Genomic DNA, 26598 nt, shown 5'->3' with positions numbered 1-26598 from the left:
CGTCCTAACCAGCGTGCTGTGAGTTCTATGTGCTAAGGTTCACTGCAGGGCGGTCGTCACTGTGCTTGTGGACAGGGGTCCTTACGGCCCTTCTGCATTGCCTCACTTGGCTCCCCTGCAGCCTCAGATGGGGAAACCCCTCCAACATATTTAGAACCCAGGAAGAATTTCCTGGCATCAAAGCGAAGAAGGAAAGGCAAAAGACTGGAGACCTTGGGAGATGAGATGAGAAAAGTGAGAACAGCAGTATCCCAAGGGAGACAAACTGGCCGGGGGGGGGGGGGGGGGGTGGGGAAGAGGGGGGGGGGAATGGAGGGGTTCAGAGGCGGAACAAGCAAGAAGAGAGCACTGTGGGCCAGGCAGCAGCCCTCAGCTCCCAGAAGCACAGGCTATAACCTCAACTACTTGGGAGGCTGAGGCGGGGAGATCTCAAGGTCAAGGCCCGCCTGGATTGTGTGGCGAGTTTGTGAGCAGCCTGGGTAATTTAAAGGCTCATAATGTGGCCCAGCAGGCTGGCAGGGCCCAGGTCATGGTGACGGCCACAGGAAGCACCTGAGACGGACTTCCTGCTTTGTGCGCCAGTGGAACCGTTAGCAGAAAATGTCCTAGAACACAGGACATCTTCGGAGAAAGGGAGGGGATGGTGTCCTTGCCTCTAGCATGTGCCAGGGCACATCTGGACTTCTATCCCAGGTCCCATTGCTTTGCTGGTGAAGAAACGAAATCCCTGTATTCATTCAAGAAGCTTCATCTAGTGGGAGAGACAGGCAGCAAATATGCCTATATCCACGTGTGTATATGTGTGTGTGTATTTGAATATACAAATAGTGTACGGTAGCTGATAAGTGGACTGTAAGTATAAACATGAAAAAGTGCCTCATAATTATTTACCTATGAATAAGCAAATGGACAGAATGCCAGGGTGCACTCTGAATTCCGAAGGCAATGGGAAGAGGAGCTAGTGACAGGCGCTATTTAAGTTTAAATGACGTAGGAATGTCTCTCAGGGGAAGACGGAGATAAATGAGAATCTTTGGCTGGCATGTCTGATGCTGAAATAGGCAGCACACAGGCCCTGTGTTGTCCAAAGAAAGCCAGCGCAAATTCCTTCAGCAGCCGGGTACTAAGGACGCCACGGCAGTGGCTGACGACATAAAGACACAACTATGACCATACCGTGCTTATATGCACTGCAGAAGATATGCAGACAATCCACACACCGTGTTTACAAGAGATTCTCCCCATAAGGATATGGAATAAATCAGGGTAGACTTCCAGGAAGTGGTGCTGAGCGAAGTCTTGGTGATGGGACGGAGACAGGAGAAGTGGTAGGAGGGGGCTCATTACAGGTACGGGGCGGGGAGACTGTGCTCCTGGCCCTGGAGGAAGCACAGATGGTTATAATACACACAGGACAGATGACGGAAGATGGGCGGAGAGAGCACTGAAGGCCACGCTGCAGGAGGAAGTCAGAAACCATATCAGCTTAACCAAGAGCAGCAGGCCCGAGGGGTGGCGGGGGGGTAGCCTTTCTACACTAGGAATGAAATAACCAGCTTTGCCGTGTGTTGTTCTGAGGGCTGGAGTGACAGGGAGAGAGCTAGCCAGGGCTGCAAAGAGTAGATGTGAGGCTTGCAGAACGAATAAACGAATAGGCTCATTGTCCTAGATGTCCCCTGCCTATCTGCCTGTTAGAGAGCTCAGCTGCCCTCAGTATCTCATTGAAGAAGCCCCCAGGAGAGGACGCTCCTGGGACCCAACAGCATTAGGACCACAGCGAATCCAGTAAAAGGCCTGCAGGGCACCCGAACTGACAGTCTGTGTACCTGAACCACAGCCAGGGTGTCTCTGTGGCAGGCTCAGTGTCTGTGTGGCAGTGGGAAGGGCACAGAGCAGGAAACCCACAGGCCCACGATGGCCACACCTTCCATTCCTTACCTGGCTGTTTCACGGTGACCTCTGTGCGCCCAGAAACCTCCTCGGCCAGCTTGTACCAGGCGTAATTGGGACTCAGCAGCCACTCCTCCACGTGGCAGTAGTAGCTGCCACTGTCGCTGACCTCAGCTCGCTGCACGGTGAGGCTGAACAGGCCCCCTGACACATGCCTCTCGAACTGCAGCCGGCCCCGCAGGCCCTCCTCCTCGGCATAGGTGCCGTATTCGAAGGCTGAGCTGTGCGTGGTTTTCAGAATGAGCTTCCCGTCCGCATCCGAGGGCTTGTGCACGTACCACAGCACCGCAAAGTGCGAGTTCGAGCTGGTCTGAGACTTGACGGAGCAGTTGAGCTGAATTGGCCGGTTTTCCACCAGCGTGAGGGTTCTCTTTGACTTGCTCACCTGCAGCTTTGTCACTGTGAAGGGAAGAGGGCAACTTAGAAGAAGGCACGACACACAGCCTGGGCCTGTCCCAAGAGCACTTCTAGGCTGGGAGACTGGTTCTGGCCAGCAGGGAACGTACCAAGAATGAGCATCCTTCAAAACCTCACCCAGTGTTAGCTGTCCATCCACTGGCCTCCTGTCACAGCCGGGGACCTGTCCATTCTCCCTGTGCCACCACCCACACCCAGCCAAGGCACCAATCTCCCCATAGCTTGATCTTGTTTAGCAAAGTTTAATGACTCCCATCTGCCTGTAGAATCTAAAGGAAGCACAAATCCCCCTCAGAACCTGGCCCTTGCCCAACCATCTTGACTCACCCTGGCCTCTGCTCTGTTGTTCCGTCTTCTCTGCCACCTCCTCGCCAGACCCTTCTTTGCACTCGATCTCTTGATCCTTCCTGTCTCCCAGTCTTCCCTTGGTGCCTCTAATACCCAGGCTGCCCCCCCCCCCAATCTTTCCTCTCCCCTAGACCCCGAGCTCTCAGGGACACAGATGAAGCTTTTCCATTCAGTCAGCTATTTCCTGTCACCTCCTATTCCACTAGGCTGTTACAGGCTGAGGACACCCTAAGAGCGGGCCAGCCCTAACCTCGCAGTGCTCACTACTGGTGGACTTTCACATTTCTGTACCCCCAGAGCCTAGCACAGTGCCTAAGCCTTGGAAAGCAAAGAGGCCTCCCTTGGTGCTTGCTGGGACACTGAAGATGTGGCAGCAGGCAGTTATGGGAGGCCATCATCACAGATCCTGAAGCAATGAGGACAGCAATGGACAGAGCAGAGCCAGGACCAGCCTCGCTTCCCTTACTACCGTGGTCCAGAGGCAACAGGGATGGCCAACTGCACACAGTAACAACAGGGATGGCCAACTGCACACAGTAACAACAGGGATGGCCAACTGCACACAGTAACAACAGGGATGGCCAACTGCACACAATAACAACAGGGATGGCCAACTCCAGATGCTGCCCTGTTCGATAATGGAGCCAATGGTCCCCTTTAAGGTGCCAAAAAGCCACACTCTAGTAATGTATCTTAGGATGATAACTGGGGAATCTTCTGTACTGCTGATACATCGTCTCTGCTGTGCCCTACCCACCTGCTTCTACCTACTAAAATAAAATAAAATAAGTGTGAAGGCAGCTCTCTTACTGAACTAATAATGAAAGCAGCGGCCCCTCCCACTCCTCTCTCCACACATTAATTCTGGGCCTCTTTGCCAGCTGAAGAACACCCAGGTTATGGTACAGGTCCCACGGCGAGGGAACAGCCAGGGCTTCTGCCAACTGGCTGGGTGCATCCCCAGGCCCTGAGAGGAAGCCAGGTGTGGAACTGGGCTCCTGGTGGTGACCCTGGGATTGTGACCAGCCAATTGGCCTGCCTCCTTACAGGGCTGAGTCCTATGTGTAAGGAAGGAGAGCTTTGGACAGCGATAGACTGCACCTCTGTGTGCCCGGTGACACACCGGCAAACGTTCAAACGTTCAGGGTGGATTTAAAGCTTTGGCGAGAAGGCATTAGTGCGGTCCCACACTCAGTGCCATACTACAGAAACACCTGTCTCTGAGGACCTATTTCGTGTTGCTGAAGCAGACCGTCTCCTCATGAAGGACCTTTATTTTTTATATTTTTTAATTTTTAATTTTTTTCCTTTTTTTACATACACATTTATATTATTACACATATATACAATAAACTACCTACAGCAAGAAGAACCACGAAACAATCAGGAAGTATATACAAATGTTACATACATAGTGTTTTAGCTATTTGTATTTGGCAACTTTGAAGAAACATCTTTCCTATCTTGGTGCATCGAAAATTCTCAGTGTAAATCCATATGTATCATATCTCGTCATTATCAACTAAAAACATCTATCTAGACCTAAAAACATCTTGGCGAACACATCAAGACAGGCCAATGGCTCCATGCTCTAGTTTCATCTAGTCGGGTCAGTTTTCTACTTTCTCCTTTTTTCTTCGAACACCAAGTCCTCCACGGCACACTGGGAATCCTAGAGACTAGACTGGCGTTAGCCTGCCGGTCCGCTTTTCCGACGGACTCCTGAGAGGCCTGAAACAACCTGTTTCCTTTTCATCCCTTTCCAACCCAATTCACCACATGCAAATGGCATCTCAATCAGTGCAGACACCACCACCTGAATTATCTGGTGCTTGGCCAAATGAACTGGGTTGTTCTGTGTAGAGTAGAAAGAGCTTTAAAATGTATTATTAATTGGGGCCAGATTATTTTTGCAACTGTTACTAAGGAAACCTCAATTGCTATAGTAACTGCATATGTTAAACTGGGATCCTATGACTCAACTTCAAATCAGTCACATGGTCAGAGAACCAGAAGCTAGGGAAGAGAAATATTTCAAAGCATTTCCAATGTCGCCTTCTTCTTTTTTTCTTTTTAGCCATCCCATGTCAAAATATTATGAAGTGTTGGTGAGATTAAAAGAGCAGCACTTTTGAAACGTGGTGTGCCCGCCTGACAGATGGGCAGGGGTCAGCTCTCCCCTTCCTCCCACATCTCAGGGGTAGGGAGGAGTCAGGAGGCTTCACAGCTAATTAGGAAGGGCTCCCAAGCCTGCCTCAGCATTGCCCTGGGCAAGGTATGTCTGCAAGCCTCATCTCCTCCCCTCTTAGGAGGGCCTGGACCTAAGGACCAGTGTTTTCATCTGCAAACGAGAGCACCAGAAGTGTGCGCCTAATTCAGCCAAGTGCCCTGCAGATGAAATGCAATAGCTACAGAGTGTAGGGTAAGGCTGGCTGCTCCCTGAACAGAGGTGAGTTTTAGCTCTCCTTATTTCCTTCTCCTTTCTATTTGTGGTCCCAGGTTCAAGGCTCACAGTTAGATGGGACACGGGCAAACATAAGCGGCAGAGGAACTTTTAAAAAGTGCTGTAGACAGGGCCATCAAGATGGCTCAGAGGATAAGGTGCCTGGTGCCAAGCCTGGAGATCCAAGTTCAAACCCAAGCACCCAAAGAAGGAGAGAACTGACTCCTGACAGCTGTCCTCTAACCTCCATATGTGTTATATGTCAGATACCTACTTCCTCCACACTATACATAGACAAAATAATTACGTGTTATAAAATAAAATAAATCCTGGGTCGGGAGGGATAGCTCAGTGGCTGAGAACACTGGCTGCTCTTCCTGAGGACCTGAGTTCAAGTCCCAGCACACACACAACTACCTGTAACTCCAGGTCCATGGGATCCAACACCCTCTTCTGGCACCAGGCCCACACATAGTACATGCACATACATGCAGGCAAAGCATCCACATACATAAAATAATAATAAACAAAGCCCCCCCCAAAATCCTAAGTGCTATGTATAGCAGGCATGAGATCCACTGGGTAGGAGTTTCTCAGAAACAGACTCTTAGGCCCACTACATCACAACCTCCATTAGAAGAAGGTCTGTGGAGATCCAGGCTTGCCTTCAACCAGAGACACCCTGGGCTTGGCTGCTCGGTATGTGGACTTGGAGAGACAATGAATGCACAGGTGAAATAAAGGCACTCAGAGGTGAGGGTCGGCCAATCCCCTCAGCGGCAGGAGAAGAGAAAACCCAGTTCAGAGGAGGGCCAGGCAGGCCGGGTGGCAGTGCTGGCCCCTGCAGTACGCGGTGCACAGTGGCGTTCTGCCTTCCCAGTGGCCCCCGTCATTTGCGGGGATGTCCTTTCTTGATGCAGCTGGACAGCTTCTTCCCAGACTTTGGTTAAAGCTGAGAGAATCTGTCAGTTCGGGAGAGGCTGCTGTGCTACAAGTCAGAAGAGGGCTACGCGGAGGATGGAGAGGGGACCGAGGGGCTCAGCAGCAGAGAACAGCAGGTTTTTCTCCAACCAACCTACCCATCCTTTGGATCGGTTTTATACGTGTACCGCTCATGCAAAAACGCACTGATCCTCTCGGTAAACCATTCTCCTTAAACTCAACCATCACTGCCACACACCGAGGGCCATTTTAAAAGGGCTCCTCTTTTTGCAAACGTCTGAAAAAAAAAAAAAAAAAAAAAAAAGAACTATGACCCAATCACTGCTAATCACATTAACTAATGGGAGATTGAATAAAAACCTGGTTCATCTTTTTAAAGAGGGGCCATTCATTCTGACCGTGATGAAAGAGAGAGAACCTTGCAAAGAAGTTGTGATCCCTGAGCCGGGCTCTGAGAAACAAATGAACAGATGACCAAGAGGTGAGGAATGACAGGGAATGAGCTCCCGAGCAGGCAGCCAGGCCGACCCCTCTGTGTACCGGCCGGGCAGGAGTCAGTGGTGAGGCTTAAGTTAGGCAGGAGACCGGCCGGCTAAGGCTGTAGGCTCCCAGGACTAGTTCTTGACCCTGCCCACCCACGGCTCTCGGAGGAAGTGGTGGGAGGCACAGCAACCTAGGAGCTGGTAAGAACCATAGTGAGTCAGAAATAGGGGGAAGAGGGACTCCCAGGGCCCTGGGGGTTAAGGAGCCTGCAGATTCTTCTGCATGGCAGATTCTGTGCAGGAGAGCAAGGAGAGAGCAGAGGAGAGGCGAGAAGAGATGGATCAAGAATGAGGATGAGGGGACTGGAGAGATGGCTCAGAGGTTAAGGGCACTGACTGCTCTTCCAAAGGTCCTGAGTTCAATTCCCAGCACCCACATGGTGGCTCACAACCATCTACACTGAGATCTGATGCCTTCCTCTGGCCTGCAGGCACACATGTAGGCAGAACACTGTATAAATAATAAATAAATCTTTAAAAAAAAAAAAAGAATGAAGATGAGGAAGGAGACTCTGCTCTTTCTAAATCACCTGACAGGAATGTCAGCGCCAGAGGAGGCCAGTGGTGGGGTGGAAGAGATCCTTCAAGTACAAGGAAGCAGGCCAACCAGCAGACTAGGGGAGAATGGGGAGGGTTAGGACACCCGTCCCTCAAAATGCACACATGTACGCATGCACACACTGGGAAGTAAGTGGGAAAGCACCTGTCCCTCGTGTGATGTTACTGCCCTTGAAGTGTCCATGTCCCTGCCTGCCACACTCTTCTGTCATGTTCCTCTTCTTCTCCCTCCGCATGGCCACGGCCACGGCCTACCCATCCAGCCCCTGACAAGCTCTCCCTCAGACCGCTATGTCAGCCACGGCCTACCCATCCAGCCCCTGACAAGCTCTCCCTCAGACCGCTATGTCTACCTGAAGATGTCTCCTAGCCTCCGCCTCAGGCAGGGAGATCTTTCTAAAGGGAAAGCAGGGGTGTGTTCTCTCCCAAGCTGAGAGCCTGTCCCAGTTCTCCACAGGGCAACACCCCTCCAACTCCCACCCCTCACCCCACCCCATCCCCGCACACATGCCCACCACATACAATCCCACATCATCACAGGAATCTGGAGGCAGCAGGTCTTTTGATTTTTACACTGGTTTAAGGAGTGGGAGAGATTTAATGTCTCAAATTCTCTCCAATAAAGCTCTGTCTTGGGTCTTGTATGACTTTAAGTGGTATCCATATGAGTGAATTCTGCCTGTGAGCCTGGAACCCACTTTGCTCTTATAGTAAACACTGCAGTCTTTTTTTCCCCTTCATGTTTTTAATATATAAGGTCAACCAGGCAAGATTTTTTTTTTATCTCCTAAAGTCACCCCTTTGTGTAGTGGCTGTCACTCTGTACTTAAGGCAGCATTCATACACCCTCCAGCCATGACTGTGCTCCTTGTCACTGTCTTCCAGTACTTATATATGGCGAGATGTATTTTACTACAAAACATTTATGTATGTACATACGTACGTACACACACAGAGCCAGGTATGGTGGTGTCTACCTGTAATTCTAACACTTAGGAGGCTGAGGGCCATGAGTTTGAGCCCAACCAAATCAAACAAAATTAACAAAAATCACCATTTGAGGAACCTGACAAAGTTCCTTTTTTTTTTTTTTTTTTTTTTTTTTGAGAGAGAGAGAGAGAGAGAGAGAGAGAGAGAGAGAGAGAGAGAGAGAGAGAGAGAGAGAGAGAGCATTTCTCTGTGTAGCCTTGGCTGTCCTGGACTTGCTTTGTAGACCAGGCTGGCCTTGAACTCACAGCGACCCACCTGCCTCTGCCTCTGCCTCCTGAATGCTTGGACTAAAGGAGTGCGCCACCACCGCCCAGCCTCAAACTGCCATTTCAAAGGGAGTCCCTGCCCACTAGATAGGCAGCTCAGCAAGTAAGAGTGCACCCTGCTCTTGCAGAGGACCTTGGTTCAGTTCCCAGCACAGGTCAGGCAGCTCACAACCACGGCAACTCCAGCTCCGGGGGCTCTGGCGTCACCTCCTGGACTCTCCAAGTACCTGTATTCCTATGTGCACACACAAAGACATATCCATATATGGTTAAGAAGAAAGAGAATCTTTAGTAAAAGGAGCATATTATCTACACATGACCGAAGCCCTAACTCCCTAGGTTGGAGTGCTCCTAGCAAACTTTCATTTCTTGCTACCCTCCACCCTAAGCTCATTACAAATATTAACTATGCACTCTTCAGTAGTCCTACCAAATAGTTACTACTCCCAATTCTACAGAGATTATTTCTCAGTCACAGAGGCAGTGACCTGGCAGACCTGGAATCCCACTCAGGACATGTGACTCACCCTCACTGTTAAGAAGATTGAACTGGGGCCCTCCCGACACCCACATGTCCATTTGCTGTGCTGACTCGAACTCTGTTCTGGAAGGTCTGAGTGCACCCTGTCCTCACCCAGGCAGTCCACGCTGAAGTCCTGTGTGGCACGCCCACTTCTGTAGTCCCAGCAGGGGCTCAAACATGCTCGAGCTCGCGCGGGTGTAGACGGGTGGGGCAAAGGGAAAGCAGCAGTGGTTGCGAGGCAAAACAGCAGATCGGAGAAACCCAGGCACACCCCACCCTGCCTGAACTGTCTGCAGACACAGCAGTGACCCTAAAAAACAACATCAGGCAGATACCTGCTGCCACCATGGCAACAAGGCATGGACAGAGGTCTGAGAACACTCTCAGGCTCTTACATCCATGCTTGCTCTGTCTTGCCCAGACAACAGGCAGGCGGAGGCTGTGTGGGTTGGAAGGGGGACCCAGGCTGCCCAGGGAGAACGCAGGGCTACTTCGCTGAAACCCCAAACTCACACATCACAGGAAGAGCTCTCAGCAAGCCCAATCTGCCAGGTCAGCAATGAGAACTCGAAGAAAACAGACTTGGCAACATGCAGAGGTCATTAAATATTCATTCCGACTGCCCATCAGTCCAATCCCAGCAGAGTATACCCACTGACAAGCAGCCTTCTACCACCGGACGCTGTCCGCCTGGAGGCTTGTTTATTGCTTTGTCAATTTTAATGCACAATATTTAATAGCCAGACCAAGGGATGGTCATAAACATTTGCAAAGTGAGTGCTGACATTTCCCTTATTGCTTCTGTATTTAGCCATGTGAAATCGGAGGGTGTTTTTGGAACTGAAGAAAATCAGAAGGAAGCAAGATGATGCTTCACAATTAAAAGGGAAAAATAACCGAACAAGAATGGAGCATATTGGGCTGGCCCACTCTTGCCTAAATACCCCATGGGGTCAACAGTATGGGATCAATCGGATTAAGACTAGAAATCAAAGACAGAAAGGGAGGTTAATGATTGCCTTGGGGATCACAGGATCCGAAGCATGCCTGTGGATTGCCAGTGATAAATCCACGGCAAGTCACTCCTGACAGCAAGTCGCCCGTGCCAGCTAGCCAGAGAACCTGACAAAGCGAATAGCAGTGGTGTGATCACCATCAGTGGCTCTGGCAAGAAGCAGTCTGAGTGCACAGCACAGAGGACTTTGCAGCAGTGACAAGCCACCGATGAGAAATAGACTGAGTTAGTCACCGGTGCCTGGGCTCCTTGTTGGTTCTCCTCAAATTTAACACTCCCTGAAACATTCTTTAGGGGCAGAAGGTGCCTCTTTGGGATCTGCTAACCCAGGCTTGGAAAGGCAGGCTCCACATAGAGGGCGGGATGAAGGCTAGCCCTGGTTTCCCCTGGCTCTAGAGCCACCTGGTGGCAGAAGTTAGAAGAAATAAAAGAAGCTGAGAGAGGTATATATTTGATTGTGTTTTTAACAACTTGTGTCTCAATGAAGCCCCAAATGCATTGTGGCCTTAATGCTACAAAACCAAGGTCCAGGGATCCAGATGGCAAACTAGAGAGGACGCTCAAGGAAGGTACCTGGTGCGTGTTTGGGAGAAGCCCCAGGGGTAGAATGCTTGCTTAGGACACACAAAGCCTTGCATTCTCTCCCCGGTACATGAGTGTGCACGTGCACACACACACACACACACAGACACACACACACAAACACAAAAACACACAGAAAAACACACACAGACAGAGACACACAAACACAAAAACACACAGACACACAGAAACACATACACAGAGAGACACACACACAGACACAGACAGACAGACGCACATACACGCATGCACGCACGCACACACGCACGCACTTTGTACCAAAGGATGACAGGGGAAGAAGAAAACATAAATCAGTAAAAATTTGGCTCGTTGTCTACAAAGTACATAATAAAATAAAATTAAAAATTTAACTCTGGTGCCAGATTGCCCGTTGAGGCTTGAATCCCAGTTCTGCTGAGTCAGGCACCCACACACCCACTGACCCTGCATGGATTAAGGAAGAATGAAGTAAGTCATCAGAAGTCAGGTGCTCACAGTGGAGACAGCCACACATTGCTACTGTTATTATTAATCCTACCACGGCTGAGGCTCCTGCACACCAGCGACCTGCAAGGAAAAATATGCTCCGTAACGGATGTCACGGGTCGAATGCAGAAGCCATAAGATGAGATTACATGGTTTCAAAAAATGGCAAAGTCTCTCCAGTCCCAGCACTTTTTGTCAAAGCAAACTCAGGTTCAAATTCCAATCTCGCACTCGCTGCTGAGAGTGGTGGAGTTGGGGGGGGCGCTGTTTGACTGTTCACTTATCAGATGGAAACTAAATACCTTCTTCCTCCTGTGGTTACTGCAAAGATTTAGGGAGATTACACACACCAAGTGCCCAATACTGTCTCCTGCACACAGTCTCCTTTCCCCCAGATGAAAGCACCTGTGCTAGCTGCTGCATTTAGGAGAAAGCTCTTTGGAAAGTATTCAGTTGTAAGTGCATAAGTAATTACACAAGAGAGATAGTAACACTTAGGGGATGCACTCTTGCTGGTGCGTCAGCCATGCTGAGAGTCATGGACTGCTGGAGATGCTTACATTTGCTCTTCCCAGTCTCCAAAGGGCCAGGACATGTGTTACTGTCTGCCTATAAGAGCAGGCCTTGTGACAGCTATTGCCATGACTTTTGCACTAAGAAGGACAACGCAGCATCCCAAGGTCCCAATAACAAACCAGAATTCAATTCTACCAAAGTTCACCTGGAGGAACCAATGATTTTACTCAGCTTACTCAACAGAGCGAAGGATAAGGGGTCAGTAACAGGAGCACGGACGACCTTAAAACAGTCACTCTGGAAGAGCTGCACCCTGTAGGGATGGTGGCTTTACCACAGCCATGAAAATGGAGTCTGCGCTCCTAAGTCGTTTGCCCACCTATAATCTCTAACCTGTCCATGGATCACTTACAGTTCATGCAGAACTTCAATACCACTAGTGGGGAGGGGGTTAGGGTACCCAGGTGAGGGTTCCGTGACCCTTCTTGACCCCTCCTTCAATGAGAGAAAGCCAACAGCCAACCAGCCCAGGTGTGATGATCTTTTGAAGGAAGGCCCAGTAGCCTCCTGAAGATGGTGGCAGTTTGGAATGCTCAAAAGTCCCCAGTGCTAACCACTACTGGTACTCGCTTCCCAGTGGAGCCACAGTCTCAGTGGCTGGCTGATGCTCGGGCAGACACTGCTGCTGGACCCAGCCTTCTCAAAGGTAGGCCAAGTTTGGAAAGTAGGGGCTGCGTCTCCCTGGACCCCTCCATCCCATGAGCATGAGACATGAAGCCAGTCCTAACTGCAGTGATGAGAGCCAGAGAGATGGTACAATGAAAAGGGCAGATGTGTGGAATCAAAGGGGTCTGGGCTCTGATCCCAGGCTGTCTTCTGTCACCTAACTTGCCTTTGTCAAGGCTCATAGTGGTCGAAAGTGTCACCATAAATTTGAATCAGGACCCAAACAATAAGAACCCTAATGACCTAAGTGCACGCGTGTGCTTCAGGGCTGTGGTCTTAGATTTCAAGTAGAAATAGTAACAAGCAAACGGTAGGAGCTTACTCAGCAGCACAATGACAAGCAAGGTCTGGGGGTCACTGTCTCCGCTACCTTCCTGAGCTGCAAAGGCATGTGACAGGTACTGCTGCTCAGAACACTGACCTTGACTGACAGATGACACAAACAAAAGTACACAATTAGCACCCCGAGGTCCTACTCCATAAGGCGGCCACAAGTGCCGACATCAAATGGGGGTCTCCGCTTAACCCGCCATTAACCCCAGCACCCGCTTAAGAGCAACCTCTTCCCCAGCATCTTGTTGGCCCAGTTCAGCTCTAATTGGCCAGATATAGTCTCAACATTTATAAATCCCATTTGTTCCAAATATGGTACAGAAGAGGCCTGTGCGACAGGGTCAGGCAAGGGGATGGGTGAGCTCAGCCATTCCTGCTTCTTAACTCCACATTGCTAAAAACAACCCCATCTGTGGCCCTCTAAAGTGACCAGCTTGGCCACTAGTCATAGCTGTTGAGGGGGAGGAAGGGGGTCCAAACCATCTTTGTAAAGTAACTGGGTCAGAAAGACGGGAGAAGAAAAAAAAAAGCTATCTGTGAGGTCTGCTCAGCGCCACTGGCTGCGATGGGCACGGGCTGAGCCACGGGAGGGTGCAGGGCCCTAGGACGGTTTCTCTGCTCCAGCAGCTTCCAACCTAGGCAACCACTAGGACAGACAAAAAAATCCAAGTTACTCCTCAAGCCCACGGAAATCTTAAAAAAAAGAAAGGAAAAGAAAAGAAAAAGGGGGGTGTGTCTGAAGGTTCTGCTGCTTCAGAATGTTCCCCAGATTAGCACCTTCTGGGCCACTCAGCTTCCACAGGAGAAAGGAATTCAAACCCAGCCCATATGACAGGATCTGAGTCAAGAAAAGACTGACCACAGGGTTCCTCCGATGACCAGCCCCACCACCTCAAGCTGGCCCCTAAACTGTTCCAAGGAGTGTGAAATTCTAGTCAAATGGCTGATCTTCCCCGTGGTGGGAGCGGGGCGCAAAGAAGCTCAACAAATGGCAGTCTTTCCTTTCTACTCTAGTTCCTTCATCTAAAAAGGAACAAGGAAACCCCCCTCCACATCCCCCCCAAAGTTACTGCCAGGATTGTGAGAGATGGGTTTAAAGATTGGAGTGGCCGGGGCTGGAGAGATGGCTCAGAGGTTAAGCACATGGACTGCACTTCTGGAGGTCCTGAGTTCAAGTCCCGGCAACCACATGGTGGCTCACAACCATCTATAATGTGATGTGATGCCCTTTTCTGGCCTGCAGGTGTACATGCAGGAAGAACACTGTATACAAAAATAATAAATAAATCGTAAAAAAAAAAAAAAAAAGATTGGAGTGGCCTGCCCACTTTTATTTATTTAATTTTTTGTTTTTATTTTAAAGATTTATTTATTTATACAATGTTCTGCACACCAGATGAGGGCACCAGGTCTCATTATAGATGGTTGTGAGCCACCATGTGGGTGCTGGGAATTGAACTCAGGAACTTTGGAAGAACAGCCAGTGCTCTTAACCTCTGAGCCATCTCTCCAGCCCAGCCTGTGCACTAATGTCAATGTCTCTCTCTCTCTCTCTCTCTCTCTCTCTCTCTCTCTCTCTCTCTCTCTCTCTCTCTCTCTCTCACACACACACACACACACACACACACACACACACACACACACACACACACACGGTGGGCAGATAGGGGGTGCTGGGAACTGTTCAAGATTAAGAAAATGTAGAGACAGTACAATTCAGAGTGCTGGGGGAGGGTCTCAAACAAACAAACAAACAAAAAAACATATGCTGTGTGATCCCAAATCGAAGTCTCCTTGGAGTTGGGGGTTACAGTGAAGAAATTGCTGTAACACATGGGGAATTGTGGGGAATCCAACCAACGCTAGATTCCTGAGTGTGACAATGGTGTTGTGCTTGGGTAGGACAATGTCCCTGTTCTTAGGGTCACATGCTGGAGCATTTATGAGTGTCCTCCACCTAGTCTGGAATGCAGACCAAGGAAAGGAAAACACACAGCAGGGAGAAAGCGCACGCAGGCAGACATGAACCGTCCACATGCAAACGGAACGGAGGTGATTTGAACTTCTCAGGGTTGGGAGCAGAAGCTGACCAGGGCTTTCCTCACATCTCCCAGTCAGGCAAGCGTATATCCTTCACGTCTTACCATGCCACACAGGCAGACATCCTCATGGTTCCTGCATCATGGAAGAACACACTCTCGTGTATCGAACTGTGTCTGGTCGGAACAAGCACTTGCATCTCATGTCATATGAACACAGATCATATGTCTCATATCACATCATATAAGCATGTGTCCCTGTGTGCCTCATGGCGTCATATAAGCACACGCCCCATGTCTCATTATATCTCATAAGCTGGCATCCTCGTGTCTCCCGTTACATCCTCACAGGCCCATCGCATCACATGAGCAAACACCCATGGGTCTCAGCACGCCGTGTAGACACGCGTGGGCCCTACAGCAGGGAGGCCCTGGAGCCCGAGCACCCACCTGGCTGCAGCACCCGAATCTCCAGCAGGTTGGAGGTCCTCTCTGCCAGCCTTGTCCAGGTGTTGTTGTAGTTTCTCCGCCACAGCTCTGCCACACACTGGTACTTGCCTGCCTCGGTGTCACTGGCCCGGCTGATGCTCAGGCGGACGTTGTTGCTGGACTCGGCCTTCTCAATGGCAGTCCGAGTTCGGAAGGTGGATGACCTTTCCCCCCACTGAACCCCTCCGTCCCGTGTGAAGGTCACCAGATCGTGGAACTCAACTGTGCCCACCGGCTGGAACCTCCACGTGACCGACACGGGGACTCGGGCTGGGTAGTGGGGTTTGATGATGCACTGCAAATCAAAAGAGTCGCTGTAGGTCACCCCTGGTGTCCGCGAGATGGCTGTAACTGCAAAGCCCGTTTCTGTAGGGAGAAGAGAGGTGAACCAGAGATAGCATCTGGCTTTTCTGGGACAGTGTGACATCAAATATGGGCCTACGCATAAAGCTGGCAGTCAGAGCAGAGGCTGGCAAATTCTTAAGCCTTCTTGTCACCAGCAAGCTATTACTTTAAGTATATGTTGGGGCCCAACTCAACAGTTCCTAAGACTTCACATGAAGTGGTCCAGGCTATTCTATTCCTCTGAGTAAGCCTGCCTCTCCCAGTGAGACCTGAGCTCCTCGTGTGGGTTTACAGTACATCTTCCTGCAGGGTAAGACACCGGGGCCCACTCGGGGGCTCACACCACATCACTAGCCACCTCAGAATTCTGTGTAAAGATAAGAGGAAAAAAGTTCCAAAGCCAAATCCCTTCACTGCGTGTACCCAACACCCAGATACCCATCCCTGGTCCTCTAGTGCACAACATCCTGAAATTGGCAGGTGGAAAACGCTACCAGTCCCTCCTCTAATTCCCCCGACAAAACCTAGGTTCAGACAGGTATTAAGGGACATGTGACAGGAGGGCTTGGTCTCCAGTAGATGGACACCTGAGGAGGGGCAAGGCATCACCCCTAAATTCAGCCCCTCAGTCTCAAGTGAGCTGTGAGCCTCTCAACACTGACTGGGAAGCACCCCTAACCTCTAATCCTCATTCTTCCGTGCACGTGACTGACTCATGGTTCCTTCCGTGTAGATGAGCACATGGCCATGATCATAAAAGTAATGGCGGCCTGCATGCACCGAATGCCACGTGCCAAGCCTGGTGTCGGAGGGTCTGCTTGCATCCCCTCTCACTAACTCAACACTTGTAGGTCAGGCAGCCTTGCTATCCCTCCTGCAGGGCGCAGAGAAGTCAAATAAACTGCCTGACACTGAACGTAGTACACAGTAGAGCCAGGCTGCAGAGCTACCTATGTGCACCTCATCCCAGGGGCTGCAGCTTTGCCAGGGGAACCGTCAGACTGGCTAAAGGCATCAACTCTGCAGTAGTCACCTTCTTGAGATGCTTCCTAGCTGTGTGATATTAAGCAGGTGGTTCTCAGCCTTCCTAATGCTGTGACCCTTTAATACAGTTCCTCATGTTTCGGTGACACCCTCCTGGCCCTCCCCACCCACCCCCCACCCACCCCCCACCCCCGACAACCATACAATTATTTTTCACTGCTACTTCATAACTGTAATTCTGCTACGGTTATGAGTTGTAACGCAAACACTGACATGCAAGACAGCTGATATGTGACTCCAAATGGGGTTGCGCCCCACAGGCTGAGAACCACTGCGTCAAGCAAATCCGAAGTCCCCTCTGCCTGTGGCTTCCTTTCTGTAAAGGGTCCTTGTGAAGGTTAGATGAGTGTGTAGCACATCATTCACAGTCTAGAAACTATGCAGCTAAAGAAACAAAGGGGACGGGAAAACACAAGGCTCAGAAGGGATCTGCTGGATTTCCCCGGGGAGCTGTTGGACTCTCTGGACCTTCAGTTACCCCACAAAAAAAAAAAAAAAAAAAAAAAAAGAAGACACAGAGATCAGTCCTGTGTGGTGGTCACTTAGGCAGTGGTGTGTATTACACGTGCCACAAGAGTGCTCTGGCACAGATCAGGGACGGCAGAAAAAGGCTCTTCACACATGAGACCATGGTGCCCAGGCCCAACCCAGGCCTACCTACCCCACGGACAAAGACCAGAGTGTGCGTGGCCAAGGTGTCCCTCTGCAGTCACAGTGGTCTGTGGGTAGCCCATTAAGTCATCCACACATCTGTGACCGCTGAGGGAGATCCATGCCTTATAGTAGCAATACAGAAACTGCTACGTGTCACTGTTTACTTTAGATAAAAGACTATGGCTGGTGAGACAACCTTGGGCCTAGTTCCAGAGGCAATGGAGGGAGGGTCAAATGAGCAGAGCTGGCCTCAGGAGCCCAGGGGAGTGCTCCTCAGCACGCCCTGGCTATGGGAGCTGCCAGACATGCCGCGAGTTTAAGAATACTCCAAGGACAGACAACCTGCAACCGTAAAATTATTTCCAGGGAAACAACCCTGAACCACCCTTCCCTAGATGGCCCTAATCTCCCAGGATGGGGGGAAAACTATATGTAGCAGATCCTAGAACCATCTCCCAAGGTCCCCTGTCGGGATCCACAGCAGTGCCAAGTATGGGCACAGGGACCGCCATTGACCCTGGAAGAAGTTTCTGGAAACAGGGATCCATGCGAGCTGCATGATGACTGCGGAAGGCAAGCCCGTCTTCGGCATGTAGCTTTCAGGAAGCAGAGGTAATTGCAATGGAGTGGGGGAGGGCACTGGTTTACATGACACTGTGTCCATCCCAAGTCCTAGACAGCAAGCCAGTCTAGCCAAATGGGCGCCATGACGGAACGCCAGAGGTCTGGAGCTGCTTGCTGTTTTCTAACTGCTCAAATGTTTGTTTTTCTTTCTTTCTGCCGCATGGTTTGCTTGGGGAGACACCTTGTCCCCCTGAAAATCTCAAGGATTCCTACAACTGTGGCATGTAGCTTCCTCGTCTGTGAGGCAGCTGGAAGGGACCCCTGGTGGGGTGGGGGGGGTGGCTGTGGTGGTGGTGGTGGGGTGCTAAACATCACATGGATAAGGTTTTATCAGCATGCAATGGAAAAGAGACATTTGAGAATTAAGCAAATGCAATCCTAATCCCAGAAGGGAGAACCAGGATTCCATCTTGGGCAGATCTACTCTGTTAGGTGCTCAACAGCACCACCACCCCTACCTGAGGGAAGGTGGTGACACAGTCCTGGCAAATGGGGACTGACAAAGCTTCCTGACAAATAGAAGGCCTGACATAACAAGTTATCTTCCCAGGCAAGTAGCAGGCTGGCCTGTTAAGATGCAATAGACTGATTGCATCAGGAAGATAACATGAGCAGAAGCCTCTTTAGATAGCCCGTGAGGAGCAAATCTAACCTTACTTGGTTTTAGCAAACCTCAAGGCATCTTCACTTCCTGTAAATGAGGAAATGATTTCCTTAACTGGGGGCTTTACAGGGGAGGAGATAAAAACACAGGCCTAAATGGGACAACAGAGCTGCGTGCTAAGACTCAGCCAGACACGGGATAAACGTCAAACAGTTGGCAATGGGATCTCCATCCTGTTAGGCCCCTTTTAGGGGGGCTGGGCTGTGAGCCGCTGGACACGATACCCTGTGGGCAGGAGAGACTTGTCACTGTACCCACTCACTCCTCTTGCAGACCAATTTTGCCACGGCCATGTTCCTGCTGGTTGGTGGCACCAATCTGGTTAGAATCCCGACACCACCCAGCCCCATGGGCAGTAACAGCCCATCGGAGTCACTAGCCCCAGATGCCTTGCCATCTATTGTTAGTTCCCTCAACTCTGAGCAGAGCACCCCACAGGCCCTCTAATGAAGCCCATGAAAGACACCGATATCTCCAGTCAGAACTTGTTTTCCTTTTTGCCCTTGTGTGTGTGTGTGTGTGTGTGTGTGTGTGTGTGTGTGTGTGTGTGTGTGTTTGATGCATATATGTGTATACACATGTTTGTATGTGTGTGGTTGCATGTGCATGCACGTATGCATGCATAGGCCCAAGACTGATATTAGGAGCCATCTTCAATCATTCTTCCACCTTATTCATTGAGGCAGGATCTCTCAATCAAACCCAGAGCTCACTGGTACGGCTGGTCCTGATAGCTAGCTTGCTTTAAGGATCCGGTGACTGCTTCTTGGGCTGGAATTATGTGCATGACACCAAGCCCACTCAATATTTCACTTGGGTCCTCTGAACCCGAATCCCAGACCCTCACGGTTGCACAGTGTCCACTTTAGCCACTAACGTCGCGCCAGACCCTCCAACCAGCACACTGATAAAAAGGGAGGAAGCCTGACACAAAAGCATCTGCCATAGCCCCACTGCTCACTCACCAAGAGCTGTGATGGAGACAAGGGTACTGGCACGGCGCTCTCCCACGATCTGCCACTCTCCATCCACAGCCCGGACCCACTCCGTCACGTGGCACTCGTACTGGCCCTCGTCTTCCTTCCTGCTGTTGAAGATGCCCAGGCTGAAGGAGTTGGGCTGCACCTGCTCCATCTGGATGCCCCCGAAGCTGCTGCGCTCCCAGTAGGATGAGCCCGGCTGCACCGTGCCATCCCGGTCTAGCCACATGACGTTGCTGCGACGGTTCTGCCTGTCCACGAGCTGCCAGATGACAGAGAAGCGGCCCTGCAACCTGCCCACCGTTCGGACACTACAGGAGAAGTGCAGGTCCTCGCCCTCGAGGACGACGCTGGCATTGCTGGCCACCTCCAGGGAGATGCTGCTTTCTGAGGAGAGGAGAGAGTGCCACGCTGGGGATTTACAGTTTCCGCGTGCGCCCTCCCCATGGACGGCGCAGGAAGAAGGGCGTAAACCGAAGCCCATGATTCTGACAGGGAAGCTCAAAGGATTCGAAACACTCTGGTTTGTTTTGAAACACGACTTACTGTTGTCAGAGCTGGCTGGTTCAAACTAGGCACTGCTCCCTAGAACTGGTACCCTAGGATGCTCTTTGTTTTGTGTAGTGGATTGGGATGACGAGGTCCTAAGTCCTAATAGTGAATCAGAACCTGAGGAATATAATACAATGGCATGACGTTTACAACACAGAACTATTTATGGGTGACCTACTCAACTGCAGGTCAGGGCTTTTGGCTTGGAGTTTCAGCACGAAAGATAACTCCCAAATCCTACTACGTCTCAACCTTCTACCACTTGAAGCTACAACAGCCAAACAAAAGCTATAAACGTTCTTAGGGTGCCATTGGAATCCTTCAGGGAAATATTAGGAAGTAGAAAAAGAAACGTCAGGAAGTACACGGAAGATGCCATGTGCTTATGTGTGGGAAACGGGGCACAGATGGTCTAGTCTAGCAGAGTGCACGGAGAGCAAAGGTTCCCGCTTTTGCTAACACAGAAGAAGGAGGCACAGCGAGTGGCACCATCCACCGCTCTCCGGTTACACCCACTCAGCCTCAGGCACCTCTGCTCTCTACCCTGACAGTCTGCCAAACAAAGGCAGGGCTAGGAACTCCACTCCCTCCCTAGCTCAGTCTAGTCTTCGCCACTCCTTTGGATAGCTGATCTCAGACAAGGGAGTGATTTAACGCTACAAGCCTCAGCCTTTTCTTCTGTAAGATACTATTTTTAACTTGGGAAAGATTCAAAAGCAAATGAGACAATGCATACAGATTGTGCAGCACACAGTATGTTTTCAAAATGTGGGAACCACAGTCATGATTGATTTTGCCATCCTCAGGGATATTTCTGCTTTCATAAACAGCATGGCTAACACTTCCTTAATTATGCATACATTATTCTGTATAATTACCTATATTGAGTTCAACACGCTCATAAGAATTAAACAACACAAAATACAGTGTCATAATCAATTTGGATCCAATTTTCTAGGCACCAGTCATAATCGATGAAGTCAAAGCCCAAATCAAGAAGCACCCCTGATTACTGCAGCGTTTGGCTCCACGTCATTCTTCTTTCCCTTTATTTCCCCGACAGGCAGAAACAGAAAGTATGAGCGCTGGGCCCCAGCACCCCGCTTTGTCATAGTAATAAGTATGCTGTGCTTGTTTCACAAGGAGGGGGGGTGTGGACAATGTGGAAACAGCAGTCTTCAGGACAGCCTGCTCAGGACAAGGCTTCTTAGGACCAAGGCCTCAATTTATCACGTGCAAAATTGAGATGCTCTAGTGCCCACCTAGAGGATGAGATGGGGAGCTGGGACGGCACTAAGGGCTGAGGCCAAAGCTTCAAGCACGCTCTAGGGGCATTCTAGCGCTGGGCTACAGCCCAGGGCTCTGCTCGTCATCAGAGACAACATTCGTCCTCATTGTTTGCAACTCAAGGGGGGAGATGCAAAGGGCAACTTCAGCATGAAGGATGAAAACCTTTCTGCCTGTCTTATACAAAAGAGTGACCTGTGGGACATTGGTCATATGACCTACTGTCACCCCAGTGGACTCTTAGGGGGCATTCAGGACGGCTATTTGGAGGGAGCCTGGAAAACTCAGATGGAAAGAGACGCCTTCTGGCAGACGTGGTACTGTGCTGCCCGTTGGAACTATGGTTGCAGGTTCCCAGGCTTGAAAAGAGAAAGCCGACAAGTTAAATTCCTCCAGACGGAATGAAGACTAGAACAGAACTAATGAAAACCTGAGTGTGTGTTCACAAATGAAGTTTCCAGTCAGGAGGCCGCTGGCGGAGCACAGGCTAAGCGCGGAGCAGCGGGTTCGGAGCTAGAGCAACCGTTCCTAACGCAACTGCAAGCCCAACCACTAACTGAACAATGGGACCGGACACTTCCCTGCGTGCACCCTGATGTCTCCATTCACAAAATGGACGCAACACTGGCTACTGCGAGGATTGGAGGGTCGGAAGCAGAGAGAGAGAGAGAGAGAGAGATCATTTATGCAGAAGCACTTTTGGCTCTTAGGAGGAAAGGTGCCATTAAAATCCAGGGCATTTTTATCACCATTACCGATTGACTGTTGGTCTTCAGTAGACTTACCCAAGTGGCCTTGGGGCAGGATCTGGTGCTGCTGGGGAACTTTAACTACCCAGTTATCTGCTGGAAAAGCAATATAGCAGGCCACAGATCATCAAACAAGTTCTTGGAAGGGCTGGGGGAAATCTTTTAGTACAAAAGACACAGGAAGCAGACAGTGTGGCTGCCCTTCATGCCATCCTTATGAAACAATGAGGAATTAGTTTAAGAGTGTAGAGGCTGTGGTTAGGGCAGGCACAGGAAAACAGTATAAAGAGTGTGGGCATTCCAGCCCATAGCTTTAACTGTATGTATATTTAGCAAGCACCTACTTTATGCAAAGCACCATGCACTGCAAGAAAAGCACAAGAAAGAATTCAAGGTTACTCATGTGTGTGTGCGTGCGTGTGTGTTCAAAATATAATAAGCGTGATAGAAAACAGTCGCATTGATTAAAAGAAAAAAGAAAAAGAAGGGTGACAACCCTCCTCTATCTATTTTAGAGTTCACACTTATCAGAGAAACATTTCAAATACATGAACGTGTAAATAAAAATGAAAAGGAAATCATTATAAGGCTAAGAAGAGAAACAGTCCTGGGAGCTAAGAAAAGGTTAAAGGTTAGTTCTTAAACTGGACCATCTTGTTTAAAATCAGAGCATTGTAAGTTTTGATTAACATTTTTTTTTTTGCTAAAAACAGAACTGTGAGAGGAAAGGAAATTGATAAGAACGTCTTGACACTATGGATATTTATATATGGCATGCATATACACTGTTTATCTCTGGAGTTCCCGAAAAAGAGCAACACCCCCCCACGCCCCGTCTCCCCCGTCCAGCCCAGACACTGTCAGTGTGCACGGAGGCAGAGTCCCTGGAACAGCCTTGAGAAGCCCAAGCTCTCGCAGCACACTCCAAGAAGACAGAGACCCCACCCCTGACTGCTTTATATGCACGTTAGGATGGACCTAACACTTCCTGCATGTTAGCAAGTGTTGCACCACCCACGGACTTTTAACAATGCAATTTCAGCACAGAAGAGACAATTAGGGAAATGTCCGCACTGATACCTGGAAAAACCCAGACAACAAATCCTTCTTAATAATGCAGTTGCTGATGTCCAAATCCTCCCCTAAGAGATGAGCTCTCCTTAAGTGAGATTTCAAGGCAGGCCTCTGCCCACTTCTGGGATTTAGTTCCCCGACAGGAGCAAGTGACTTCCTGGTCTTCCCTCCTAGCTGGGCTGGCGAGGCTGGTGCTGGTGCTTTTACACCCGGCTGCTTGAGCTCAACGGCCCAAGGCACACCCCTGCTGCTCTCCAGACCCAAGTCTGGCAGAGGCAGAGAGGTCCTCTCTTTAGTCAGCTTTACCCCAACCCCTGCCCCTTCTCCCTGTAGCTGGACTCTGTCCTCCTACTTCTCCGTGATGTCACTGGCCACAGCACCAAGAACTAGTCAGTGGCGCACATATACTTACTGAGGGGAAGGACAACGATGGGGATGTTCTTGGGACGCTTGCTCTCCTTGTCGATGAACTCGCCAGTGACAGTCTTCTCTCGCTCCGTCACCCGGCAGTTGTACTTGCCACTGTCCTCCTGGCGGAGGTGGTATATCTTCAACGCAAAGACGCCATCGCTTTCTTTGGCCACCTTAAGCTGCCCCTTGGCTTCACGGTGAGCAAATTCACTGTTGAGGACCGGCACAGCATTAGGCCCCATGGTGGCGATGAGTGAGCTGTTGAAGGCCCAGGAGACAGCAAAGTACCGGTCGGGAATGTTCTGAGCCTCTAGGATGCATCTGAACTCCACCGGCTCGCCCACCGTGTGCAGCCTCTTATCTGTTTCCAGCCGCACGGTGAACTCTTTGTCTGGGGACACAAACAAACAGGATACATTCTGGGCAAAATCAGGGCAGCGGACCACCAAACTGCTTCAAGGCACTCCGACCCCCCCACCCCCCGACCTCCTTCATGACACGAGCTACAGAGATGACTCGGTATTCATCTAGAATGAAAATCCAACTCTAGGCAAGAATACCTGAGGCCAAGCAAACCTTTAAATACCAGGACCTCAACCAAATCCAGGCAGTCTAAGGAGCTTATCGTTCCCATCTAGACTAATAGGGCTCTGTAAAAGAATATGCTGCTCTAGACTAAACCACCAGCAGACAAGCCTAGTCCTAGACAACATCACCTAGATAGCAGGTGGCAAAGGTCTAGGCCTGGGCTCCACTAAAGCAAATCAATATGGTTACAAGTATGTCTCTTCAGCAGTTACTTTAGACCTGTCTCACAGAACCCTGTGAGACAAAACTAGAGTCGTCTAGGTGCTGACCCCAATTCTAACCAACACTCAGGTGAATTTATTGAGATTTTTCTCTCTACCACTATAAGAACACTGAAAATTAGATATGAGCACGCTAAACTAGCTGCATTATACAGAACGTCTTTGTACCAGTTTACAACCTGTCAGGTCATTACTTTAAGCAGACAGAATAGGAAAGGACCTGCTTCCATTAACAGCCAGGTACTTCTGGAAAGTGGCTAAGGATCAAGGCAGAAACTGATATCTATCTAGGCACTGGTGGCAACCCAAGCAGGGCTCATGGCTGCAAAGAGCATCAGGGCTCTCCAAGAAACAGTACGTGGTTGATGTCTCTCAAGGGACGGCATTTTATATCAGAAGGCACTCAGTGGGAGTGAGGGGACAGGAAGAGGAGTGAAGACCGGGAGGAAGTGGCATTGGGTCTCCTTGCTGTGTTCCTAACTCCTTCCAGTTCCTGCTGTATTCCTTGCAGAGAATAAGGAGGGAAAAAAATCACCGTGGTGTGTGGACTTTCTAGGGACTCATCAACCTCAACCACAATGGTCCTCTCTCTGTGCCATTTCCAGGCCATTACTATCACCTTTGAGATCCATGCCTTGGCCATCCCCGACCCATCCCTCACACTCTTCAAGCATGTGAGAGTCCTGTTTTCTTGTGGAAATGAATCATTAAGCCAAGTGTTTATTTGGATCAAGTAAGCACCCCAATCCAGCTTAGCCTTTCTTCATTGCTTCCTTCCTACAAGGTCAATCTCTTGGGCTAGACACCATCTCTTCCCAGTGACTAGCTCTACTGCCCAAACTTACTGTCAGAGCAAAGCCCTCTCGACAATACCTCCAGCATGTCAGCTGAGGCCACCTCAACTCTCAAATGAAACAGTCTTGGGAGACAGCGAAGAAAGCAGCAGGTTTTACTCTGCCACTGTCTCCTAAGCGAACACACCCCAGATGAGACTGTGCCTATGCCATCCATTGCCATTAGCCTTCTGATCAATAAGGTACAGTAATTCATAATCCATCATCAATGTTAAAAGGCACTCTTTCCAGGGGACTGCCAGCATGGTATATCAGGGGAGCCCAGGGCCTCAGACATTTCCGTTTGGCCCAGGCTAAGTGGGCTACCACTGTGGCTTCCACTTTTGTCAGCCCTAGATGCTCATAAGAATCCCCCATGCTCCATGCATGTAGCCTTCACACTCCCTGGCTGAAGACGCAAACTCCCTGTTCTGCAGAGCGACCCGCTCCTACTTATGTCCAGCCGACTGACTGTGGCTACTCTATATCCCGTCTTCCTAGCTCACTGCAATCTGGCTTCCTGGCCCCTTGTCCCCAAGCCACTGACCTAGTGAACGGCATCAATGGTTGGCCTGACCCTCGTCCTCCTGAGTGAGCTCGAGCCGCTGGGATCACTGTTCTCTTCCCTCAGTTCCAGGACACCCTCCCTTCTGCCTCTCCCCTGCCTTGCCGGGCCACTCTGCTCCTCATGATGGGGCCCTGTTCTCTCACCACCTCCTACAGCCATGGATCTCACGAACCCCATGGACTATGCTGAGCACTCCTCACTTGCAGGTTCAGTCTTTAACAGCTCTAGACACCTGTGTCCAGTGATGCAATGGGTGTGCCCATGCCGCCTCTTGCAGAGAAGCAGATTTCCCCGCAAGGCTCTGCACATCCTCACTTCCTTTCATCTCCCTTTCCCTCCCACAGTTCAGAGAACCGCAGATGACTTCCAACCAGCTGGTTTCCTCCTTCCGTCACATCTCTGTCCGGCTGATTTGACCTCCAGGTCTTGCCTCCCAGGCCACCGCTGCAGCCTGGCCAAATGAGTTCTTTACAGCCCTGTCTCTTGACACCACACCAAACGTCTAATAAGCTTCCAAATGCCCCTTCCTCCACGTCCCTGAGCTCCTCCTTCTAAATCACTCGAACAGGTATTTAATCCCTGATTTAAAAAAAACAAAACAAAATTCCTTCAGTGGGAATTTTCAAAGCCCATATCAGGAAGTACAAAATCTTCTCCTGCTCAAAAGGGCAAACCTCTGAGTGAACCAAGAGAGAACACACAGGTCCCAGTCCCGTGCCCACACATGCATGTAGGCAAGTGCAATCACCCAACTGCACCTCTCAGGCACCCCATCACCCACCCAAGCCCCTCCTAAAGTTCCAAGAAGAATGGCTTGACAGCTCCTGGTCCACAGAATG

At 50.1% G+C, this 26598-nt stretch overlaps 1 protein-coding gene across 1 annotated transcript in view; it reads right to left on the bottom strand.

Annotated features, from left to right (window-relative positions):
• Igsf3 (immunoglobulin superfamily member 3) overlaps positions 1–26598 on the bottom strand; it is a 91033-nt gene that overhangs the window by 8289 nt on the left and 56146 nt on the right. Inside the window, exons 4-8 of the mRNA XM_051165456.1 lie at positions 23551–23940; positions 22101–22160; positions 19462–19863; positions 15127–15531; positions 1939–2349 (exon numbers count right to left, since the gene is read on the bottom strand). Coding sequence (XP_051021413.1) covers positions 1939–2349; positions 15127–15531; positions 19462–19863; positions 22101–22160; positions 23551–23940 — 1668 coding nt within the window. The remainder of the gene's footprint in view (positions 1–1938; positions 2350–15126; positions 15532–19461; positions 19864–22100; positions 22161–23550; positions 23941–26598) is intronic.

This window comes from Acomys russatus, chromosome 23, assembly GCF_903995435.1.
Source record: "Acomys russatus chromosome 23, mAcoRus1.1, whole genome shotgun sequence".
NCBI classification, from domain to species: domain Eukaryota; kingdom Metazoa; phylum Chordata; class Mammalia; order Rodentia; family Muridae; genus Acomys; species Acomys russatus.
The sequence above is the reverse complement of the archived record's forward strand: the minus strand, read 5'-3'. Positions and strand labels throughout refer to the sequence as shown.